The 23,095-nt window shown below is 34.2% G+C and overlaps 1 protein-coding gene across 1 annotated transcript; it reads right to left on the bottom strand.

Moving 5' to 3' along the window:
- Nucleotides 1–20,518: 20,518 nt before the first annotated feature.
- Nucleotides 20,519–21,524, bottom strand: LOC145070597 (mitochondrial import inner membrane translocase subunit TIM17-2-like). Its single transcript, XM_079017542.1, has one exon. The coding sequence runs from the start codon at nt 21,419–21,421 to the stop codon at nt 20,783–20,785; it is 639 nt and encodes a 212-aa protein (XP_078873668.1). The 5' UTR covers nt 21,422–21,524; the 3' UTR covers nt 20,519–20,782.
- Between the last annotated feature and the right edge of the window lie 1,571 nt (nt 21,525–23,095).

Here is a 23,095-nt window from a genome sequence, read left to right as displayed (position 1 = left end):
GGCCGAAAACTCCTTGAAATTTAGATAATTCATGATTTGATTGGTGGATTATTTTCCCAATGAGATTATTACACAAACCAATGCAAACATCACTTCACCTTACCCTCTTATTCCCCTATTAAACTACGACCAAAGACTCTTTCAAACCTCATTCACAGTTAAACATATTTCACCACATATTATCTCAACATCAAGTCCTCATTCTCTCAAGATCAAGTTCAAACCTTTCAAGGTTTATTATTCAAGTTGATTCCAAGAGATTTGTTGTAAGTATTTCCTATATAATCTAGTGTTTATACAACACTTTTTTTTTGTATATATCCTCTCATTTACACACACTATTATATGTTTAAAACTGTTAGGATTACGATTACCTTCAATCGTTCTAACTTATAGATCATCACCATCACTTCGTTATCCAGTCAAGAACACACTTGAGGTGAGTCCATACCCCCAACATTTTTCAAGACTTTTTCCATGTTTTAGGGGGAGATACAAGCAAAAACAAGAAAACTTATGTTAAAACACAAGTGTTTAAATACATTTTCTTAACTTTTAGCGAAAAAGTGCTAAATACACGAAATGGCTTTACTACCAAACTCGTGATCTTTTACATGCAAGGTTCTGATAAAAACATAAAGCTATGAAAACGAGTACAAAATACGCTACATTATTCTTATAAACATATATATATATATATATATATATATTGGGTACAAATTACTTACTACAATAAACTATATAAGTATAGTTTACGAAACTTTATCACCTTTGTAACCCGTTGAGAAAAGGGTGAAATTATATAAAATACATATATAATCATTTTACGCCATTTTATTTTTCCTGTAAAGAAGGATAATTACATATACAAACGTTTTCATTACAAAACCACATAAACTCGTTGAATAAATTTGTGAGGCGTTGTCTTCATCGTACCTACCGGGGTATACACGAAAGTCTTGCTTATAATCAGAGTCTCCAGTTGGAGAGCGTGATACTTGTGTATAGATCTATACGAGACTGATGATCCCATGCCCTAACTGTTAGCTATAGTTAAACCGGCAGGTTATGGGTGACAAATGTCATAAACATTTCGACGTCTGAAGAACGTCGCGGCAGGCAACTTCATCTTTAGCATGGTTATGAAAACTCACACGGGGAAATGACAATACGTCTATTTTACACGAAAACACAATTCTTCAAACGGTTTTATATACGAATAAAACTACATATTACTATTTTAAGTATGGAAAATACTTGTACATTCTAGTCTTGGAACATTTCAGACTACAACTCATTTTTATGGAAAATGTCGGATTTTCTGGAAATAAACACTATTACTTTACAAAGAAAGGTTTACAATTACTCATACAAACGCTTATGAAATCACCAACTTAATTGTTGATACTTTTTCAAACAACTTGTATTCTTAGGGAATCACTAAAACAGGTAACTACAAGCTTTCGAGGATGGGACATTATGGCGTCAAACAATATTTTTATCATTATAATGTAATTGATTTTAGAAACATGTAACACTTACAAACGATGTAACTTTATCAATTATATTTATGATGGATGTGTTTGCTTTGATAATTTATTTTCAATTATTATGATATTGTACATGAAAGTCATCCACCCTCGGACGTTTCTGCCATCTTGGTTTGAGGGAGTGACACCTAGTATTTTAAAAGTTTAAAATACACCCTTATACTATTATAGAATTAAAAGTTTAATCTATATATATATATATATATATATATATATATATATATATATATATAAGGAAGAGTAAGTCTTATTGTTAGTAGGCCTCATTCACGAAGCTGGGTGTTTTTAGAAGCGGCCAGTAAAATGACCGCCATTGGGTATCCATTCTTACCTATCGCACCCTTGACTAGTGGAGGGTCGTTAGCCGAACGGGTAGGATAGGACACTAAAATTCTCATTAAAAGTATAATGGCATAAAGTAACTAAACCTTCTTCTAAAATCTCATTCTTAGTTACTTTAGGAGAATGTGAATTTGATGCTAACCCATGAAATTGCACATTGCACCTTATTGGTCATTAGCGGAGCGTGTGTGGTTAACCGACACACTAATATAGGATCAATATTGTTGGTAATGGGTGTCTCATAAATTATCATTGATCAATGGAGCGTGTGTGGTTAACCAACACATTGATTATGTGATAAAAGACATCGAGAGTACCAAGCTAATTTGCATGGTTATTAATATCTCGTTTGTGATCCTCGGCATCCCAGTCACAAAGTGAGGGAATAATCGATATTAAACATGCCATTGAATAGTTCAATGAATCTCAAAAGATCTAGGAGTTTCGTTTGATTGAAACTGATAATTGCTTACCTACCTAAAATCGATTTGAATTTGATTATGGCATCCCTCTTTAGAATTCGAATCGAAAATATGGATCCTAGCCTTAATGTAGAATTTTGGGTTAATAATTAAGGACTAAATAAATCAACTAACTTGAATTTTATCCCTTTATAGATGTCGAGTCAAGACAACTATGGTCTTCCTAATCCTTCTGGAAATAGTCTTCCTTCTCATCTGAAGATGATCTTCCACAAGTTAATCAAGGTGAAAGAATGTTCCCTTCTTCAAATGGTGGAAGTGGAAATCATACTTCTCCAACTCTTCCTCCACCACCTCCAGTGATTCTCCCTGACCCATGTTTTCGTCAAATTGAAAACTTCAAGGTTACTCAAGCCCTGTTGGCATGAAAACACCTAGATGAAAATTATGTGTGTGCACATGTTCTAAACATGAAGTCGCACAATGACAGATTGGGAATGTTGGGTGTCGTTTTTGATGGGTTTGAGCCATAAGAACTTTCCTCTGTGCACATGCAAACCCTAATTGCTTGGATCTAGGTTTCTCTAATTGAACATGCATGTATCCAAGACTTTCATTCATAGACATAGTGTAAACTAACAATTCATAACATATGAAAAACAGATCTAGAAGAATACCTTGAGTGGCTTGTTTGATACTTCTTCTTCTTGGAGCTTAGAGTCACAATTGTCACTCCTCTAATGGCTTACAAACACCAACTAGCAAGAAGATGATTTGAGAGAGAGGAAGGAGGGTGAGAAATCGGCCCTAGGGTTTCTTGCCTTGCTTGAGTGTCGATTTCCCTCACCCTAGGGTCCTATTTATACTATGAGCTGCTAGGGTTTCACCTTTAACCCTAATTGAATAACTTAGGCCCTAAGCAATCCAAGATCCTCCTAGATACTAGGCTTGGACGAATTTAAGGTTCCCAAACCCTAAATTTCGTCCACCCTCATATCCATAAGGATACATGGCCCAAAAACACAACTATCACACATTTGACAGTTTATGCCCCTTTATTCTATTAACCTCTTTAAGTCACCAAATTAATTCTTAATTAATATATGACTTATATTAATCAAATAATATTATTAATCCTTTAATATATTATTCTCATAATATATTAACAATAATATTTCTTCTCTCTTAACAAATCATTCTGTCAAGTTGTTATGGTGAAGGCAACCCAAAAGGACCATGCTCAACCAGGTCAAGTACTTACCAAATATAGTTACAGCCTTAGACACTAATCCAACAGTTTTCCCAAAGAAGCTAGCTATTGACTTGGTTCTTCACTCATTTTCTAAGTCATATAATCAGTTTGTTAAGGACTACTATATGACTAAAAATGATGTGACCCTTATTGATCTGACATATTTTGCTAATTGCTACTGAAGTAGAATTGCTAAAGTGCAGTGGTCAAGCAAATGTGTTTGAATGATCAATCTCCCAAATTTCCATGGACCTTAAAAATGGCAACATTGGTAGTCTAAAAAAGGTTTCTCATCCCAATGGAAAGGGATCAGCCAAGATCAAACTGTTTGACCATACGGTAAAGAGAAAGGCCAGCTCTAAGATATCACCATGTGCCATTCCTGTAGAGTCTGTATGTTTCTATTGCCAATTAAAGGGACATTGGATGCGAAGCTGGTCTGTCGACCTGAAAGATCGTAAAGATAAGAAAGTCAAGTTGTATGAATCTACTTCAGGTACATCCACTATCTAGTTCTATTCTATTAATTTCCTATTCATAGATTCTTAATACATGGTGTGATAGTCATGTTCTGATGTTCTTGCAGGATCTAAGAGAAAGAAGGGAGCTTAAGAAGAGAAAGCTAGTTATGGTCATAAGAAATGGATTTCGGTCACATGGTTTGATGATCAAAATTTCGAGCTGTTGCTTAGGAGTTATGATAGCTTAACATATTGCTTAGGAAATATGTAATTTTCATATATTTGCATTGTAGGGATAAATATTATCAATAAAGTAAATTTTTGTTTTATCTTATTTACTTTATATATCCTCGCAATGGAATTTATGAAAATGGATGGTTATATTTCTATTATTAAGCAATACTAAATATGGATTTGATACTTTGTTATATCATTTGTGGCAATGTCATAATTGACCAAGTGAAAAGGAAATCTCATCACCCAAGTTTTAGTTGGATAGAAACATGGAGTCATACAATTTGAATTGTGTGATGTATGAGAATCTTGATCTTTGGAAGATTAATACTAATTCGTTGATCACATATTTGTGTGAGTCACAGTGAATAACTAATGGATCCAGTACACATTGATGTGGACTATTTGGATCCACCACAAAAGATGATAAAATTTATTCATCATGATTTGATGATGCTTCAGTAAATATGGTTATACTTATAATATTAAGTGTAATTATGATTCTTTGAAAAGTTACAAAGAGTGGCAGAACGAATAAGAAGAATCTATTAGGAAGAAAGATAAAGGTTTCTCCAACCTGAAAGGAAAGGAGATGAACTTAGTATCATGTTTTATGATCATCTTAATGATTTTTGGAACTATGTCATAATTGATCCTCTAAGTACATCTTAGTGAATTTGTTTTAACTAAGAAGAAGAATCAGATATTGTTGAAAAAGTTTAATCAATAGACGAGTCATACTTCGCTTCATAATTAAGTTTTAGAGTCACACTTTAGTAACTGTGAATCGTACCTTGAAGTAAAATTCAAACTAAGTAGGTTTATAACACCTCATGAAATGTGGATTAGATATGTTTTCTTACTCGAGCACATTTGAAATTGGTACGTTGTGATGTTTTGGCTAAAAGAAAGATAAACTAAGACCAAATTCCATGAGATATTTTCTTGTTGAGAGTTCACACTAACTTTTGAATATTCGTTTTTCGCTTGTCAAGGAATGTTCCTTAATAGAAAAACTTATATGTTAAGAAGTCAGTGGGAGCCTTATGATCTTGAATAGTTTCAAGAATCAATCAAGAGTAAACATGTTAGTCAACACTAGCGCACGACCTGAGGTTGATTACCTATCATGTTATGTTGACACATTCATATTTTTGTGCACCTTCCAGTAAAGCTGACTATTCATCTTAGTTCTATAGGTTCTCATTTGATTGTAATAGGCAGAGCACGTTGGTCAATGATAGTACATTGGTAAATGGAAGTGAGCTACTTAAACAACATGGAAGACATGGTAGGCCCTTGTGCTACCAGAAGGCATGGAATTAAGAACTAATAAAGTTCAGTCCATGAAAGGAAAAACAAAATTTAATTTTGGTTTGTCCTTAACCTTATCTTGTGATTGTAGGTTGGAAATGACAAATTCACATGAATAGCAACACATACACCATGAAATCTAGGTGGCAAAAGGTTTTGCTCTGATTCATGAAAATGATTATGAGGAAACAATTTCGCTAGCGACTGGTCTAGTATCATGTCTTTATGAGGAAACACATACACCAGTCTCAAATTCGAATATGATTACTGTTGGATTAGGTGTCTAAGACCATAACTATAATTGGTATGTACTTGACCCGAGAGTAGCATGGTTCATTTCGGGTTGCATATCACCAGGACAATTTGATAGGATGGATACTTGAGTAAGAGGTTACTTATGATTTATTTATATATAATAAGTTCTAATATATTAATATAAAATCATATTATTTAATTAGTATTGATCAAGAATTAATTTGGAACTAATTATGTGATTAAAAGAGACTAATTAAATATATGGGGATTGATTTGGTAAATCAATGATTCTTATAGTTTGAGCCAATTGTTATTTAGGATGGGCTAAACCAAAATGGTAGTCCATGGATAGTCCATAGAGGTTTAACCCATGCAGCCTAATTAATATGAAAGGTCATGGGTATTAGGGTTTGCATGGATGTAACCCTAGACTTTGCCACACTATAAAAGGACTCCCTTAGCACCCAAAATCGACCACTAGAGTTCTTGGAGTTCATTAGAGCCGATTTTGGAGCTAGAAACATCTCTCTCAAGTTCTACTTTGTCCTAGGTGTGCTCTGAACCGTTTGAGGCATCACACTTGGGGTGCTAAGTCCTTAAAGGCCAAATACAACAAGTTCTACAAGCTACATAAAGAGGTGAACTCCAAACTAGTATTCAATATTGTTTATGTCAATTTTATGCTAGTTGTAGGCTTAATGCTTTGGAAACAATATTGCATGTATAATTAGAGAAAACATAGATCCAAAGAATTTAGGGTTGTATGTGCACCATATGATGTTGTAGTATACTAAAACCAACAATTACGGCATCCCTTTTCATAGTTCGAATTGTGAGAATTGGCAAGAAATAGTTTGAACGTTCAGGAATTATTGCTATAAGTTTTGAAAGGGTTTAAACACATACACATGCTATCTAATGAAAGTTGTATGAGCTTGAAAAGTCTAGATGAAGACTTATCAAAGCACAACATATCAGAAATCTAAACATTAGTGAGGAAGTCAATAGTATTGATTCCTAAAAGTCCAGTTGATTTCTTGATACATGTCAAAGCTAGTGGGATCATAAGTGTCATGCTAATAAGAGCATAATTGTTATGCTGGCAAGAGTATAATTGTCATGCTAGTGGGAGCATAGTAGTTATGCTAAGTATTGCAAGTTGGCAATGCTATTTATAGAAAACAAAGTTTTCAATTTGCAAATTGCTATATTTGGGAATCGTTTTACTATAAAAAGGATTTAGGGGAGAAGGCACTTATACTTCATTTCAAATCTAAAAGTTTAGATTTAATGGAACTTATACATGAAAATATATGAATATCATGTTGAAATGATTCAACATAGGAAATTCTATATACGAAAACATGATAGCAAAAGACTAATCAAATAGCAAGTCTTTATGTAAGACATTATGTATTGAATCCTATATGCCTTGTATATAGGATCGATTACATATGCAATAGTGTTCGTTTGTTCTGATTTTTCAAATGCCTAGGGCATTAAGAGGGAAAAAGGACTAGAACAAGATGTAATGAAAGTTTTCAAACAATTGTCAAGAACAATCTAAGGTTCACTGAAGATTGGTTGCTTGTGGATAGTTGGAAGTATAGTAGATGGACGGACCATATTAACATGTTTCAGATTGGGATAATTCTTTATCAGAATTGATTGTCATATGGAAATATGGAAATGTCTCCATAATGGGGGTTGATGATTAGAATCTGAATGAGATCTAGAAACCTTAATGCACAGAAGGTGTTCAAGGAGTTACCTTGAATTTGATACTTCATTATCATGAAATTGTTTTAAGTAACAAAGTTTCAATGGAGCATTTTGTGACATCATTGGCAAAGTCTTTGTGACTTCTAGGCCACGTCATCACAAAAGGATCATTGTATGAATGTTTAGATTCTAACACATCTAGTAGTGACAATAATTTTGGAAATTATTACACTTGTAATATGGATTTGGAATTGTGATATGAGTATCAATGGAACTATGTCCAATTAATCTATTCACAAAGGAAGCACCATAGAGAGACTTAGTATGCATGTTTATTACATGGCATGACTAATGTTTAATTCAAGTGGTTAGTTGATTAATCGAAACATTATACAATTAATAAAGTCTAATTAATATGGTGACTAAATAATAAGTGTTTTATTTATATTCAATAACTTTGAGACCATAGTTAATTAGGTTATTATTGTGTTTCACTTCGCATGTTTTACTTCCCGAATAATTGGATTATTCAAAACATTCACAGTTGATCATACTTTGGAAGTAAGTAGTGAATTAAGACGGTCATGAATTGGATTGTAGATTGTCTATAGCTTTAGACATAGCAATGGTTTGCTGCAACATTCACGAGTACTTTTGAAATGGGGATTTGACTAATGGATGAACCCATGCTCAGGGAATTACTTCATGGATTTTATCACGAGTAATTTTGAGACGATTATATCTTATATCCTTGAAACGGAGACATATGAGTTGTTGTTTTCAAGTCAGTTGTGCATTGATAATATGTAAACGCATCAGTAGCTTGATGTTATAAAACATATTGTTGTATATGATTTGGTGAGTGAATAGTGCAAGCATATGAGTCAAAGTTTATCCATTCCTTTTCCCTAACGGGGAAAAGCGATATCTGTGGCCCCCTCGATGATTTGATGATCACATCTAAAGCGCTTGGCCAAGCCTGTACTGAATTGATGTGTTTAGTTAGTAGTCTGATATCAGTCGTCATAAATCAGAAATCGGCAAACAAACCTTGGATAGAGAGATTGATTATAATCCATGTCTCATGTCCATACGATATCTTGTAGAATGGAGGAATATTTGCTCAATTATCTAAAGGACACATAACTGATTAGGTCAGAGTTCGACAGCAGCTTTTGAAAGCTACGATTGTTGGTTAGATTTTGAGGTCATACTTTCAATCATAGTTATGTTGGATTAGGTGTCTAAGCCCATAACTATAATTGGTATGTACTTGATTTGATTATGATCATGGTTCTTTTGGGTTGACTTCACTCAAGCAACTTGACAGGATGACAAGTGGAGAGAGAGTAGGATTTATTATATGAATAATAAAGTGGTACTCATAATGATTTTATTAATATATTATAAGATTAATATATTATTTGGAAATCGCATTATTAATTAGTAATTAATCAGAAATTAATTTGATATTAATTTTGGGATTGAAGGAACTGATTAATAATAGAGGTACTCGTTGTGCAAATGATTGATAGTTGCATAACTAGGCCGATGGACTCCAGTCACTCCACAGAGTGGAGTGGACGAAATCCTATAGGGAGGGCATATAGATTTCGTCCAAGGGCTCTAAAGAGGGAGTCCATGGGCTGCTTGTTTCCTAACCAAGGTATTAGGGTTTCCACCTGAAAACCCTAGCAGCCACAGCTACATATAGAACCCTCTACATAGGAATTTCGGCTTTATGCTTATGATAAATACCCTAGCAGAAATTTCCTTACCTCTCCAAGTCTTCCTTTGCATTGGGTGTTCGTGACTCCATTAGAGGTGCAACACTTCGGGCACTAGGCTTTTAGAAGTCAAGATCAAGCAAGGAATGTACTTGTTATTACAATATAACAAGTGAGGTAATGACTAAACCCTAATTTACATGTGAATTTCGAAATTGTGTATGCTAGTCATAGGGTTTATGCTTTGGATGATTAATTGCATGTATAACTTGAGAAAAACATAGATCCAAAGCATGAGGGTTGCATTTACACCATAGGAATGTTATAGTGCTTAAAACCCATCAAGTTATTAGACTTATCCAAGTGGAGGACTGTTGGATTAAGTGTCTAAGCCTATAACAAGAAGTGGTATATACTTGATTTGATAGTAGCATGGTCCTTTCGGGTTGCCTTCACTCTACCAATTGACAGGATGACTTTTTGGAGAGAGAGGTTGAATTTATTAATGTATTATGAAAATAATATATTAATTAGAAATCATGTTATTTAATTAGTATTTAATCAGAAATTAATTTGGAATTAATTTTGAGATTAAAGGAACAGGGGTTGTTTTGCAAATCATTGATAGTTGTGAGACTGAGCTATTGGACTCCTTAGATGGTAGTGAACGAAAACTATAGGGAGGCTTTATAGGTTTCTTCCAAGGCCTCTAGATGAGGAGTCTATGGGCTGCTTAAGCCTTAAGCAGGATATTAGGGTTTCCTCCGGAAAACCCTAGTAGCCTACAACTATATAAAGAACCCTACCACCTATGATTTTCGGCCAGTGCTTGCATTTGTAAACCCTACCGAAATTCTGAAGTATTCCCTCCTCTTTCCTCTCATCCTCTTGCTAGTGGTGTTTGTAAGCCATTAGAGATGTCACATTTGAGGCACTAAGCTTTCAAGAGTCAAGGATCTACTAGGTTTCTTGTTATTCCTACATAACAAGTGAGGTAAACATCTAAACCTTCATTATATGTAGATTTCGATTTATATATATGCTAGATCTAGGGTTTTGCTTTGGTATTCAATTTGCATGTTCAACTAGTGAAAAACATAGATCCAAAGCAATTAGGATTTCATGAACACATAGGTTGTAGTTATGCTAAAAACCCATCAATAATATCAATTAACCACCTCATGAATACAATCACATGCAACATAGCTTAGATAATCCTTCGAGTAAAAGTCTCAGCCCTACAATGGTTAGACGCATATGAGAGTTGCGTAATAGAGTAAAATCCATCAATCTAAGATTATTTAACCTTTGCAACATGTAACTTAACATATTCACTTACTAGTTAACTCACATCACAAAGAGTTACATAAAGCACCAAGCAAGCAGCATTCGGGTAACGGAAATTCTAACCAGCGTACCAACTAATCAAGCCATTCTATGTCATCATCTGAAATCAATATTGGCATGCAATTCTAAAGCTCAAACAACAGGCATACAAATGCATCATTCCTAACATGAAATCTTGAGTAGATCCTTATCTAGCATGCAAATCTCATAACATATAACATAGCAACATGTATGGGTATTCTGGGAATCACTTACTTGATCTCGTTCAATTGCATGCACCACACCCATTCTTTTGTTAGAAAATTCTTTTTATAAACCATTAATTTAAAAAAAAATCTACCAAATCCTCAGTTTCAGTTCAGGCACACCCAAGAGTATGAATGAATCCCTCAAACCAAGGCTCTGATACCAACTTGTAACGTCCCAAAATTTAAGACAAAAAATTTCATTTTTATAATAATAAAACCATCATCCAAAACGTTTTCACAAAAACCATAATGAAATCAGAGTATGTCAATAATCATCCAGTTACATCAAATAAATGAGGAACAATATGGTGTGTGTGATGCGATCATCCCGAGCTCTTCCCCTTCGATCCGGAAGCACGTGAAACATAAACTGAAAACTGTGAGCACAAAGCTTAATGAGTTCCCCAATATACCTCATACCATACATATCAAACATACAATAGGCCATGCCCAATACCCATCAGGCCCCGCCCGACATCGGGCACCACCCGACATCGAGCCCCGCTCGGAATAGATCTATCAATATCATGTGATAGGCCCTGCCACATCACATCCATCAGGCCCCGCCCGGTATACATATAGGCACATAAACACATACAATACTCACTAACACAAATAACATACAATACACTCATTAGGCCCCACCTGGCATCAGGCCCTGCCCGGTATACATAACACATACAACACATGCAAGAGTCACCTAGACAACTATCATCCTAACCATAACAAATCATGGGTCAGAATTAGTTCCTTCGACCCACTAAACACAACGATGAAACTCATCTCAAGCTACTGAAACAACCAGATAAATGCTCGAACTAATGATCCAGAAAATCCTCGCGCTAATCAATCACATAAAATCCTGATTAATAATTAGGCCATAAACCAAAACTATGAATCTCATTCAATTGTCCAAATCCCAGGGTGAAATACCATTTTATCCTTTCCTTACTTGACTCAATAACCAAAGCCTAGCCCAATGGCTCCAAAAGCCCAATATGGCCCAAACTCCTAACTGAGGCCCAAAACCCATTATAGGCCTAAATCCAAGAAGACCCAAAGTCTAATAATGAACCAAAGTCAGAAAGACTATTCGCACAACAAGGACCAAAACCCTAATAGTCCAAAAATGGCCCAAAACACAAAAGTCAAGCTGTTGAGTACGCCCGGTGTACTCATACTTACCCCCAACGTACTCCCTCTGTGGCCAGTACGCGCAACGTATGAGCTGGGTATGCCCAGCATACTCCACAGACAACCAAACATTCCATTAAGCACTTAATTGGTTAAGCCACTAAGACAAACTCTCATATTTGATCCTAAATGGTTTCTTAACACGTAAATTTGGCAACTATACACCCTTTAATGACTTAATGGGGCCCAAGACTCAAAAGAACCATAAGAACAACTCTAACTCATGCATGGGCCAATATGACTCATCAATATACCATCCCTAGCTTCTTGAGTAACTCATACTCAGAAGCTTGGCTTAAAGGACCATAAAAGGCATAAAAACAAGCGCTAACTAGATCTAGCCAAATGATCCATCAATTTAAAAGCTTTATACCTCAAATAGCTTGCAAAGTTGATGAAGATTCTGGATCTTCAAGCTCTAAGTCTACCAAAGCTCCAACACCAAGCCTCACCTCCTTCAAGGGTCCAAAAACACCTCAAGGTTACAACAATGGCCCACAAACACTCAAATTAAGGCTAGGGTTTCGTTCTTAGGGTTTTGAAAGATGGAGGTTGGTCATAGGAAACTCTAAAGGCAACTTAAGGTGTTTAAATAGGGCATAAACCCTAAAAATTAGGGTTTGCCCCAGTTGAGCGTATGCCCCGCGTACTCCCACGTATGCCCAGCATATGTGGTTGCCTCTGCGATTATGCATCGAGCCAGTATGCCCAACTTACTCGGCTAGGGGCTAAAAACACCAATCTTCCGACAGCCATAACTTCTTCGTTCTAAGTCCCATTCTAATGTTCTTTATATCCACAGAAAGTTAATGAGAAGCGATACAATTCTATCAACTCTCCTTTGCCTTAAAACTTCACGAGATTAAATCTAAAATTCATAAAAAAAAACTAAACTATCACTTAACGGTTATACCCTTGGGCTCCAAAACACAAACCGAACACTCGGATCACCTAATCTATATTATCCACATCCAAGGGGTCTAAATCTATCCTACCCCAAGGCCTATAGCCTTATGATAACCGATCTTCGAGTCATAGCCCCGGGAAACGATTCAAAACAGGGTGTTACATTTTAGATATCAAGTTCTCAAACCTTATGGAACTGTAAATGTTTTAGTAATTATGTATTGGCTAATGGTTATGACTTATGTTATGAAAATAGTTATACTAATAAGTTGTTAGTTGGGTGTAGTAAAACTAACAAGAATCCATATTTCCCTTTTAGACTTGGGGCTTCCTAGATGAGTGAAGAATGTCCATTTCATAGTAAGTCCTTAAATGATGTTCATAATTATTCCAAAACATTGAAGCTTAGTTCTAATGTAACATACATATGGATTGCAAAGCAATTTGTGAATGAAATTTTGGCGAACCCCAAAACGTGTTTAAGGATAAATGAAAACTCATGTGTATAAGAAATTTAACCTGGTTATAAGTTTTCAATGCATATTTACTAGGAAATATGCATTGCATGAGATGGAGGGTAGCCTCATACAATATTATGGAAAACTATGGAGTTATGTTGAAGATATTAAGAGGGCTTTCTTTCTACGAGATATACGGTGTGATGCCATTGATAATGACATCTTAGAAAACTTCAATGTTGCAAATATGGATGTCATGAAGAAACCAATAATCTCTATGTTGGAAGAAATTAGAATTTTTTTATAGTTAGGCTGTATAATCAACATATGCCCTTCAATAGGAAGAATTATGTAAGAAGTAAAGATTAAAAATGTATGTTTTTATTATTTTTATAATGTGTCACATTACTTAGGAGTTCAACTTATAGCGTGTGTATAATATATGGACTAATTTTAAGGAATGCCATCTTTTGGGCTGCAATAGTACGAGGCCAGGTTAGGGCATGTGGCATATGGTGTTGACCTTAACAACATGATATATACATGAAAATCATAGAAACTAACAGGTGTCTAATGCCTACATGTCATAGCAGTTATATCATAACTCAACATGGATGTAGAGGAATATGTTGCACCACGGTTCATTACAACTGTATTTTGAAACTTTATAGGTTCACTATCTTGCTCGACTTGAACTTCTTATTTCGATCTTTTGTGTCGACCTACACCTATAAATTACATTTTTCCTTTAAGTCTTGAAAAAAATGCTAAAGAATGAACATATAACGAAAACGGTGTAATTCATTTTACCATGGAGTTAGGGGATACTCTAAACCTTCTTCCAGAGTTGTCTTCGGTCTAAGATGACCTCAATTAAGAAGGTAACCCACAAGGTAAAGGATTTAATTTGAATTTCTTAATTTTGTTTGGAAGAGTAAGAAGATGAATACACGGTCAGTTGTTTAATTTTAGGGCACAAATGAGGAAAACAATCATGAAGGGCTTATATTACGTACTTGGTCCCTCTCAAATGTCATGTAGATTTCAACTGAGCTTTAACCTACAGTAATTGATCATATGGATAATTTTTTCACACAAAATGATAGTTTATTGGTAAATGGTGTATAGAACAATGACTAAATGTGTATATAAGTGATATTCATTACCTTACAATGTCATTTCCTTTTTAATCAATCTACGGAATACAAATTAAGAGTGTTTTTTTTAAAGTATTCTTAACAATATAACATAAAATTCAATAAAAATAATACAAATTAAGAGTGTTTTTTTATAAAATTATTCTTAATAATATAACATAAATTTCAATAAAAATAAAAGAGTGTGGCAAAGCCATTAGGCATATGTATCATTCAAATTGCCTTGAGATACAAATCTAATGATTTTGCATGATTTATAAGAGATATGTAAGGTTGATTTTGTTTATAAGTCCGGTCGATTTTTGTTTGATCAAAAAGTATTTTAAATATTTTAATAAATTAAAATATCAAATATTTATATTAGATATTTAGATTATATATTATATTAATGTTACTGTTTATGATGAGGGGAATATTGTGGAATTCAATTCATTTTGTTATGATCAACTCATTTCGTTGTCAAGTTAGCTTAAAACATAATTACATAAAATACCTTTTTATTCTTCCCAACACTTCATTGCAAAACTGTGTGCTAATTCGATGTTTTATTTATTTATTTTTGTCTATTTTCTTATCTTATATATAACTTAAACATCTAAAAGGTTTTAACTTATTAATAATTATACAAATAACTGATAGTAGTTTAAGTTGTATGTTTAGATATATGTTTTAAATTATTCAAGTTCAAGATCCGTATATTAAAATATAGTTTGAATTATTATCACCCAAAAATGACTGAATTCCTCAGTTTTTTATCAACTTAAAGCAACAAATCCTAAGATGGTATCGACCGATTATTGCTACATCACTAATATTTTAAAGGTTAAATTACACAAATCGTCCCTTGGTTTGGGACAATCTGCACGTTTGGTCTCTATAAAGAATTTTTAACTTTGGTCATCCTTAAAGTTTGTATTTGTTTCGAATATAGTCCTTGAAAAGACTCTTTTGCCCTTGATAATATATTTTTTAATGTATTTAAACTCTTATTTTAATTATTTTATGGAATAAATTATTAAGCAAACACACTATACATCATCCCTTTATCCCTCCCGAGCCCCCGTATTCCCATACATCTCCCCATACACTCGTTGGCACTACCTATTCTCACCGGAAAAATCATTATCAACTCCCACTGCTCCTGACATCCAAAGCCAACCCATCACATCCATTCGCCATTTATCCAAAACCTGCAAAAACCTCGTAAGCAAGAAATCCTACTAGTACCTCGACATCTCACCTCTCAAGATTCTCAATCATCGACTTGAAACTCGGCAATCTGAACATCCATGGATATGTACAATCAGTCAAGAAATTCCCCCTTACAATTTCATAAGTGTAATCCTATCTAATCAACCTAATGACCGTATTGATTGCTATTTGCTCACGGTGCTGAAAAGGCTAGAGTTTTTAGAAGATCGAGAAAGGCAAGTCTCCAACTGCAAAGATATGAAACTAGAATGGAAAGTGTTCAATTAAGGTTTCCGGTAAACCACAACCTACTTGTGTTCGGCGGTGGCAGAGTGGAGGAACGATTTTTTGATATGTCTTCTTTCGATGGTGTATTGGTTCTTTTGGGTGGAGATAGAGGGGGAAGATAGGGACGTGCTATTGTGAGAGATTTGAATGGCGTCAGGAGGGCAGCAGAGTGGAAGTTTGGCATATTGTCTGCTTCTAGGTTGCAATCAATGGAGAGGGAGGTGCAGGTGCTTGTTAAAAAAGTTAGGGAGGAAAGGTGGTGGAGGTGACAGTAGAGGATACTGGCAATGATATCGGTAGAAGATACATGTTACAATCGATGAAGTGATTGTGGCGGAAGGAGGATGGTAGATTGAAGAGATGTAGAACTTAAAAGAGGGATATATGGTAAATCAACTAATCAACTAGAGATAAAGCATTAGGGGTGGGGATGGAGCCCACATATACTTTTTATTTAAATATTTTTCTAAAAAAAGATAATAACAAATATTTAAAAATTGGTATAAATGTCATTTCATGTCTTGTAGGGACCAATCCCGAAACAAAAGCAAACCACGGGGACGGTCCAAGTTAAAAATTCTTTATAAAGAACAAACGTGCAAACAACCCAAAACCATAGAGACCATTCGTGTAATTTACCCTATTTAAAAGACACCTTAAAAAGCTCCCCGGTGGACCATTGCAACACATGAAAATAACATGGGATCTCAAAAGTCTTCAAAGTTCTTGATCCACACATTAACATGACTTGCAATCATATAACACATAAGTCTAACTATACGATGGTACAATTTATATTTTGTCACCTTTTTAAGTCTATTAGTCTATGTATACATATAAACGTTATTTTCATATATTTTCATCCATTGAATTATAGTTAAAATGAAATAGATAAATCATAACGTTATCATTACAAAAGAAAAAAAAATGTTCATATATATATATATAAGGAAACACACGCATTTTCAAGGCTTTAGGTTTATGTTATCCGTCTTTGTAGCAAAACTCAGCAATGTCACCATCATGTTTCGTGTGACATTAGTGATTGGGTAAATACTTACAAAAAATGAAAATATCGGGGTATTTTGTATATATGAAAGTAGTTGAAGGGTGGTAAATGAAAATGTGCACGGGGTTCACATTGGGCAGACTCTTTTGAACATAGAAGCCAGTTTGCACTTGGCACCCTCCAACATGTTTACCTACTGCTTTCCTTTATTTTGACCGAATCTTTTTTAGTCAACGTATTCGATATTCAATTTTGGAGACAGCTACAATTACAAACACAATCAAAACGATACTTTGTTGAAGTTTTATTTATATAATTTATCAATTCCAATATTCATATATTATGATCGTTGTAGTTTAGATTATTTTTGTTCTATCATTAATCAAATTGCCTAACATAAATACATAATAGTGATTAAAATATTAACATTCTTTTTATACTGATGTTTTCTTTGTTTTTTTTTTTTTTGCCAGTAATCGATAAGGATGTTATCAATTTTAATTAGGAATAACAAATAATATAACTGAAATTTTGAAATGATTGAACATATTTACTCATAATTATTATTTTTATATCATGAAGGGTTTTAACAAAGAAAACATTACGTATTAAGATAACGATGATGTGATATTGTCTTATAGTGTATCAGCCTATGAGAAGCAATCGGATGCTTCATATTTTAATAATTTCATTATAATAATAATAAAAATAATATTGCTTAATATGATATATCCCATTCTATTGTTTTATCAATTCGACAATTCGTCTTATTTATAACTTATGCATAAAATATGTGACAATTCATTCCACTTAAAATATAATGGTGGAAGAGTGTGTTATGATCCATTCTACATCAATATAGAAAGAAAAAAATAAAATTAAGATACAATAAGTCTATTTAGAAGTTAAGCTTTAGTATATTGTTCTAAGCAAATATTTTGAGGGTTCTAGAAATCAAGATTGCAACTGGTGCCTAATACAACCTAATTGGTTTGAACTTATCTTATCAATCTTTTGACTACACAATTGAGTTTTCTACATGACGCCAGCCTTCTTTTTGGTATTTTATTAATTATCACAATTTCACCTATACGTAATGTTAAACCAACTATTATGTTTTTTCGTATCTATTTACCCTTTAAGTATATAGTATATGAAACAACAATTGTTCCCATGATGGAAACTTAATGATTGATTTGCATAATCTAATGGTTGATATACAGAATTCTACACAGAACACCCAAGTTCAAACATTGACAGTATAACATAACTAGCACATATTTGTTAACAACTAGTTTATAACCCGTGAGAACCACGGTTATAAAATTAATTAAACTTTCATATAAAAAGTCAAAATTATGAATTAATTATTTTAAATAAATTATTATTTAACAAAAAAAAATTTAGTTATATAAAATTATAATCGTTGATTTAAAAATAATACATGAAGTTATATCATCTTATAATATGTATTAAATTTATTTTATTTTTCAATCTAATGTTATTAATTTAATATAAGTAGAGTGGGAAAATTTAAAATTTGAAATTTAAATAAAAGAATCAATTATTAGTTTAATGTAATTAGAGTGAAAAAATTTGAAATTTGAAATTTGAAATTAATAATTAATAGGTTGACAAGTGGCATGATAATGGATACATTACATTAATGAGGTGTTCTAGTTGTATGACACTTGTTAATAGGAAATTAAACATATTCTTTTATTAGATTAAGGAGATGTCAAAAATCGAAATTCCACATGGATATAATCGTCACGGATTCCCGTGTGAATGAAATCTGTCAAGATTTATTTCATTGTATTTTAGTTCTTAAAAACTAGGCCAAACAAAACTTCATTGGTGATGAGATGTCCTATATTAAAGTTTATTTATTGGAGTTACAAAAGTGACTAATATTGGGCCTTAGCTTGGGCTTTGGGTACTCAAATGCATTTTTGAACTCAGTTTTTGTATTAGTTTTGAAACATAGTTTCTAATTAATTTCGTTGTTTTCAAATATTTTACTATAATATATTCTACATATATTTTATTTAGAACTCATAAAATCCGGAAATTGATCCTTTTTCTTTAATAAGGTCTTTTTACTTATAATTTGAAGCTAACTATAGATATGTTTTTAATCAAAACATGTTTGCAACAATCTCACTGTTATATGAACCTATTAGATAATAAAGTCAGATAAGTAATATATGGACAATAAAACAATACAGGCTTGAAAGGACCATGTCCAAGAACAAGACTACCAAGTAGTCTTCTGAAGAACAATATGACATGATTTGTTTAAGTCCACAAAATTGAACCACTCTAAGGCTACACTTGACTCACATAATGTTTTGTAAGGAATTGGAAATCATCAAAGAATTGGATTATATCATAAGTGAAATCCAAATGAATTTAAATCTATAATGAGTTTGGTTAAAATGGAATGAAATTATACTCCGTTATATTGTGTTTGCTTTGTAAATACGTAAAATAAATTAGACTGCAAATGATGTAAAATGACCAACTTATATATTATTATAGAAATAATAAGATCATCATTTACCAAGAAAACGTCTTCAAAACTCTTTTTAACAAAAAAAGTTAAGTTACAGAAACCTTATATCACAATTGGATACCAGGCAAAAAGAACTAAAAAAAATAAAATCTTTAACATCATACGTATTAGAACTAAATATTAGCATCATTATATAATAGGAAAAAGCCCCCATTGGTTAATTGGAACATTAGTATGGCTTCTAAAGAAAAAGGTGAGATTGGTATTGGTAGTTTAGAATCCCTTACGTATGCGTTAATTCGAAAGTGACAATAGCCGTTTGTAAATGAAGCACAATTCTTATGGGTTAGTTGTTTGGGTATCAAGGAAGTGTTGTTTTTGATAATCAGTTGGATGCTGGATCATTGGTTTGGTCTCGTATTATCGGGTTTATAAACATGATGCGTGATTGGGATACTATTATTAGTCTTAGAAAAAAAAAATTCCTTTCCTATCACTTTGAGTTGATGACAAGTAATTGGTAGGAAGATGGTAGGAGAATATTTGATTTCTGACAAGTCTTTGATCCAATTTCAATTCTTTTAACAGATTTCATTCTAAAAATATTTTGGGAACCAAATGTCTCATGTTATTCCTTCAGAATTCCACTTGCACGAATTTGTTAGCTTACCTTGGTTTTTTTTAATTACTTCCAAATCCATCCCCAAATTCAAAAAGTCTTGAACAAAATCTTTCTCATCAAACCCATATGAGCAAGATTCATCAGACATATATATTTATTTTGACCAGTATCCTAACAGATTCATCATAGCTATGAGAGCTATCCAATTATTCTGCTAACTAATTATTAATCCATAGGCAATGTGAGGGTATTTAACACCAAACCAAGAGGGATCACTAACTAATGCATCATGGGTTCATTTACATGATTAATAACAATGGTATCTGATAAAGAATCATGTCATATACACATACCGTTTCCAAACTCAAGAACGGAGAAAATCAGCCGACGCTGGCATGAAGATGAATGTAATCACAACTTATTTCAACAAAAATACTACTACTATTAGTATAATGTATAAGAATCAAAGAAGAATAAACGGGTTAAGAAACCAAGCCCTTGTTAATTAGAACATGAAATTTGAGTAGCTAATTCGGAAAAATATCACCTCATTCGAGCAAAATCACATTTACTTGAACTCAAAAGTCGGTGGCAATGGGGAGTCAAAACTCTCCAGAACTTCAGTCTTCACCTTCGGAATCTCTTCCTCTTGTTTGCCGCCAAACAGGCCACCAAACCAAGATGAAGGTGTTATCTCAGGTTGCGAGTCTTGATTAGGCAAATTAAACCCTGGAGTCATATTTGGAGCTGATTGTGGCGCCTCTTCGATCATCACAGGCATCTGCTGTTGAGCGCTCATAAACTTATTAAGCATGATCCCAGCCCCTTCAATCATGGCTAACAGAACGCCACCAAAAAGAGCAGATCGAGCGGCGGGGCGGAAACCCTGGCGCATCTGAAGAAAGCCTCCTGTGGCGGCGCCGGCGATGATCGAGTTCCATGGATCCTCCTTCTGGCGAACGTAAACCATGGTGCAATCGAAGGTTGAGAACAGGCCGCCCCATACGGCGAAGCTTCCGCCAACACGTGGTGCGTTCATACGGAGTGCTTGTGCACCGCCGATGAAACGCTCCCCTCTCGGTGAGTTGTATACGCCTTTCAGGAAATGGAAGGCCGAACCTCCAACGGCTCCCATGCCGAAGGCGCTTCCGATGTCATCAAGGATGCGATCTGGGCAGGGTTCTCGGGAGGTTTCGGGAGTAGCCATTCTCGTCGATGATCTAGAGATGCAAATTAGGGTTTACTGGGGTTTTAATTTGAAAGTGGAAGTGTTTCTACTTTCTTGCAATGGCCGTCAATAGCCCCATTGTATTGTTATAATGGCATACATGGTCCCTAAAAATAAACATTAATAGAAAAAGAATTTCTTGTTCCGGAAGCAAACGAATCAAAAATAAATAAATAAATAAAAATAAAAATAAAAATCCAAAAACTTTAAATATTACTTTAATATCTTATGAACTTTAAAATTATATATATATTTACCTAAGCTTACATGGAGCTCTAATGTATATTATCGACAAAACTTCAAAAATGGTCCCTGTGGTTTCCGAAAATATCAAGTTTCGTCCCTAAGTTCAAAAAACCTCACGGATCGTCCATGTAGTTTCAAAACTTTTAGCATTTGGTCCTTCCGGCTAACTCCGTTACCATTTAGCCGTTAAGTCAGGGGCAATTTTGTCATTTCACTACACAGGGACCATTTATGAGGTTTTTAATTACTTTTTTAAAAAAAATAAAAAAATAAATATATAATATTTAATATGCAAGGGTCCTCTCTCTCTCTCTCTCTCTCTCTCTCTCTCTCTCTCCGATTCACCGTCGGAAGAAACAACCACCGGAGATTTATCTTCTTTGACTCAAGAACACGTAACACTGCAGGGAAGAACAATGAACTCAAGAGCTCCATCTTTCCAACTTCATCAATCACAAACTGATCTGTATCTTCTTTGAACTGAAAATGAAATCGAAAATCAACTTCTTACTGAGAAATTGGAGATGAAGCTAAACGAACCTGTAACTCAGGCAAAGCTAATGATTCGAACGATGCTACATCGACTCTGTATCTTCCCACAGTAGACCATCTAATGGACTCTACATTGCCATGGAGTCGAAGGTATACAAAGGCGATTCAAAACAAATTCAGATTCAATTTGATTCATGAAGATATGGAATCAAATGATGAATGAGACATGGAATCTATACAACTTACAGGGGAGCTAGTGACGAGAAAGAATTTTATACAATAGAGAGAGAGAGAGAGAGAGACAAAATCCTAACCTTCTCCCTGTGCCAGTGGTGGTGGTTGTGCAGTGCCTCATCGTTTTCAGTCTTATCATCATCACCATCGTCATTCTTTAAACTGGTGTCCAAATCGGAATTGAAGCTCCTCTTGGAACGAGAGTATCTTCTTATGCGATTAGGGTTTTGAGATCCGGAGGAATTACTCCGGCTCCCCCTGAACTCTGAGATTGAGCGTCGCCAGCGGTAGAACTAGGGTTTAACGCATTGGGGTCGTCTTCATCGTCGTGTCTTTTGAGTTCATGGTTGATTTGGTGTTTGATGACGAAAATTTCGTTCTTGAAAACCTGTTGATCATTCTTCGTTCTTCAAAACCTGTTGATCATTCTTCGTGTTCTGCTTCGTTTTTCCAGTGAGCCAATGAAGAAAATTGGATTGGGGTTTTTAGCGACTGTGAGGGGGTGTTTGGGTGGAGCCTCTTCGACAGGAACAATGGTGGAGAACGAGGGAGGTTGTTTCCTCTTCTTGCCTCTTCTTTCATTCATCTCCGTGTTTGAGTTTGAAATCGGATGCAAGGTGTTTGAGTTTGAAATCGGATGCAAGGTGTTTGAGTTTTGTGGATTCCATATCTAAAAAATCG

Source organism: Lactuca serriola, chromosome 8, assembly GCF_051521515.1.
Source record: "Lactuca serriola cultivar US96UC23 chromosome 8, Lser_US96UC23_V15, whole genome shotgun sequence".
NCBI classification, from domain to species: Eukaryota; Viridiplantae; Streptophyta; class Magnoliopsida; order Asterales; family Asteraceae; genus Lactuca; species Lactuca serriola.
The sequence above is the reverse complement of the archived record's forward strand: the minus strand, read 5'-3'. Positions and strand labels throughout refer to the sequence as shown.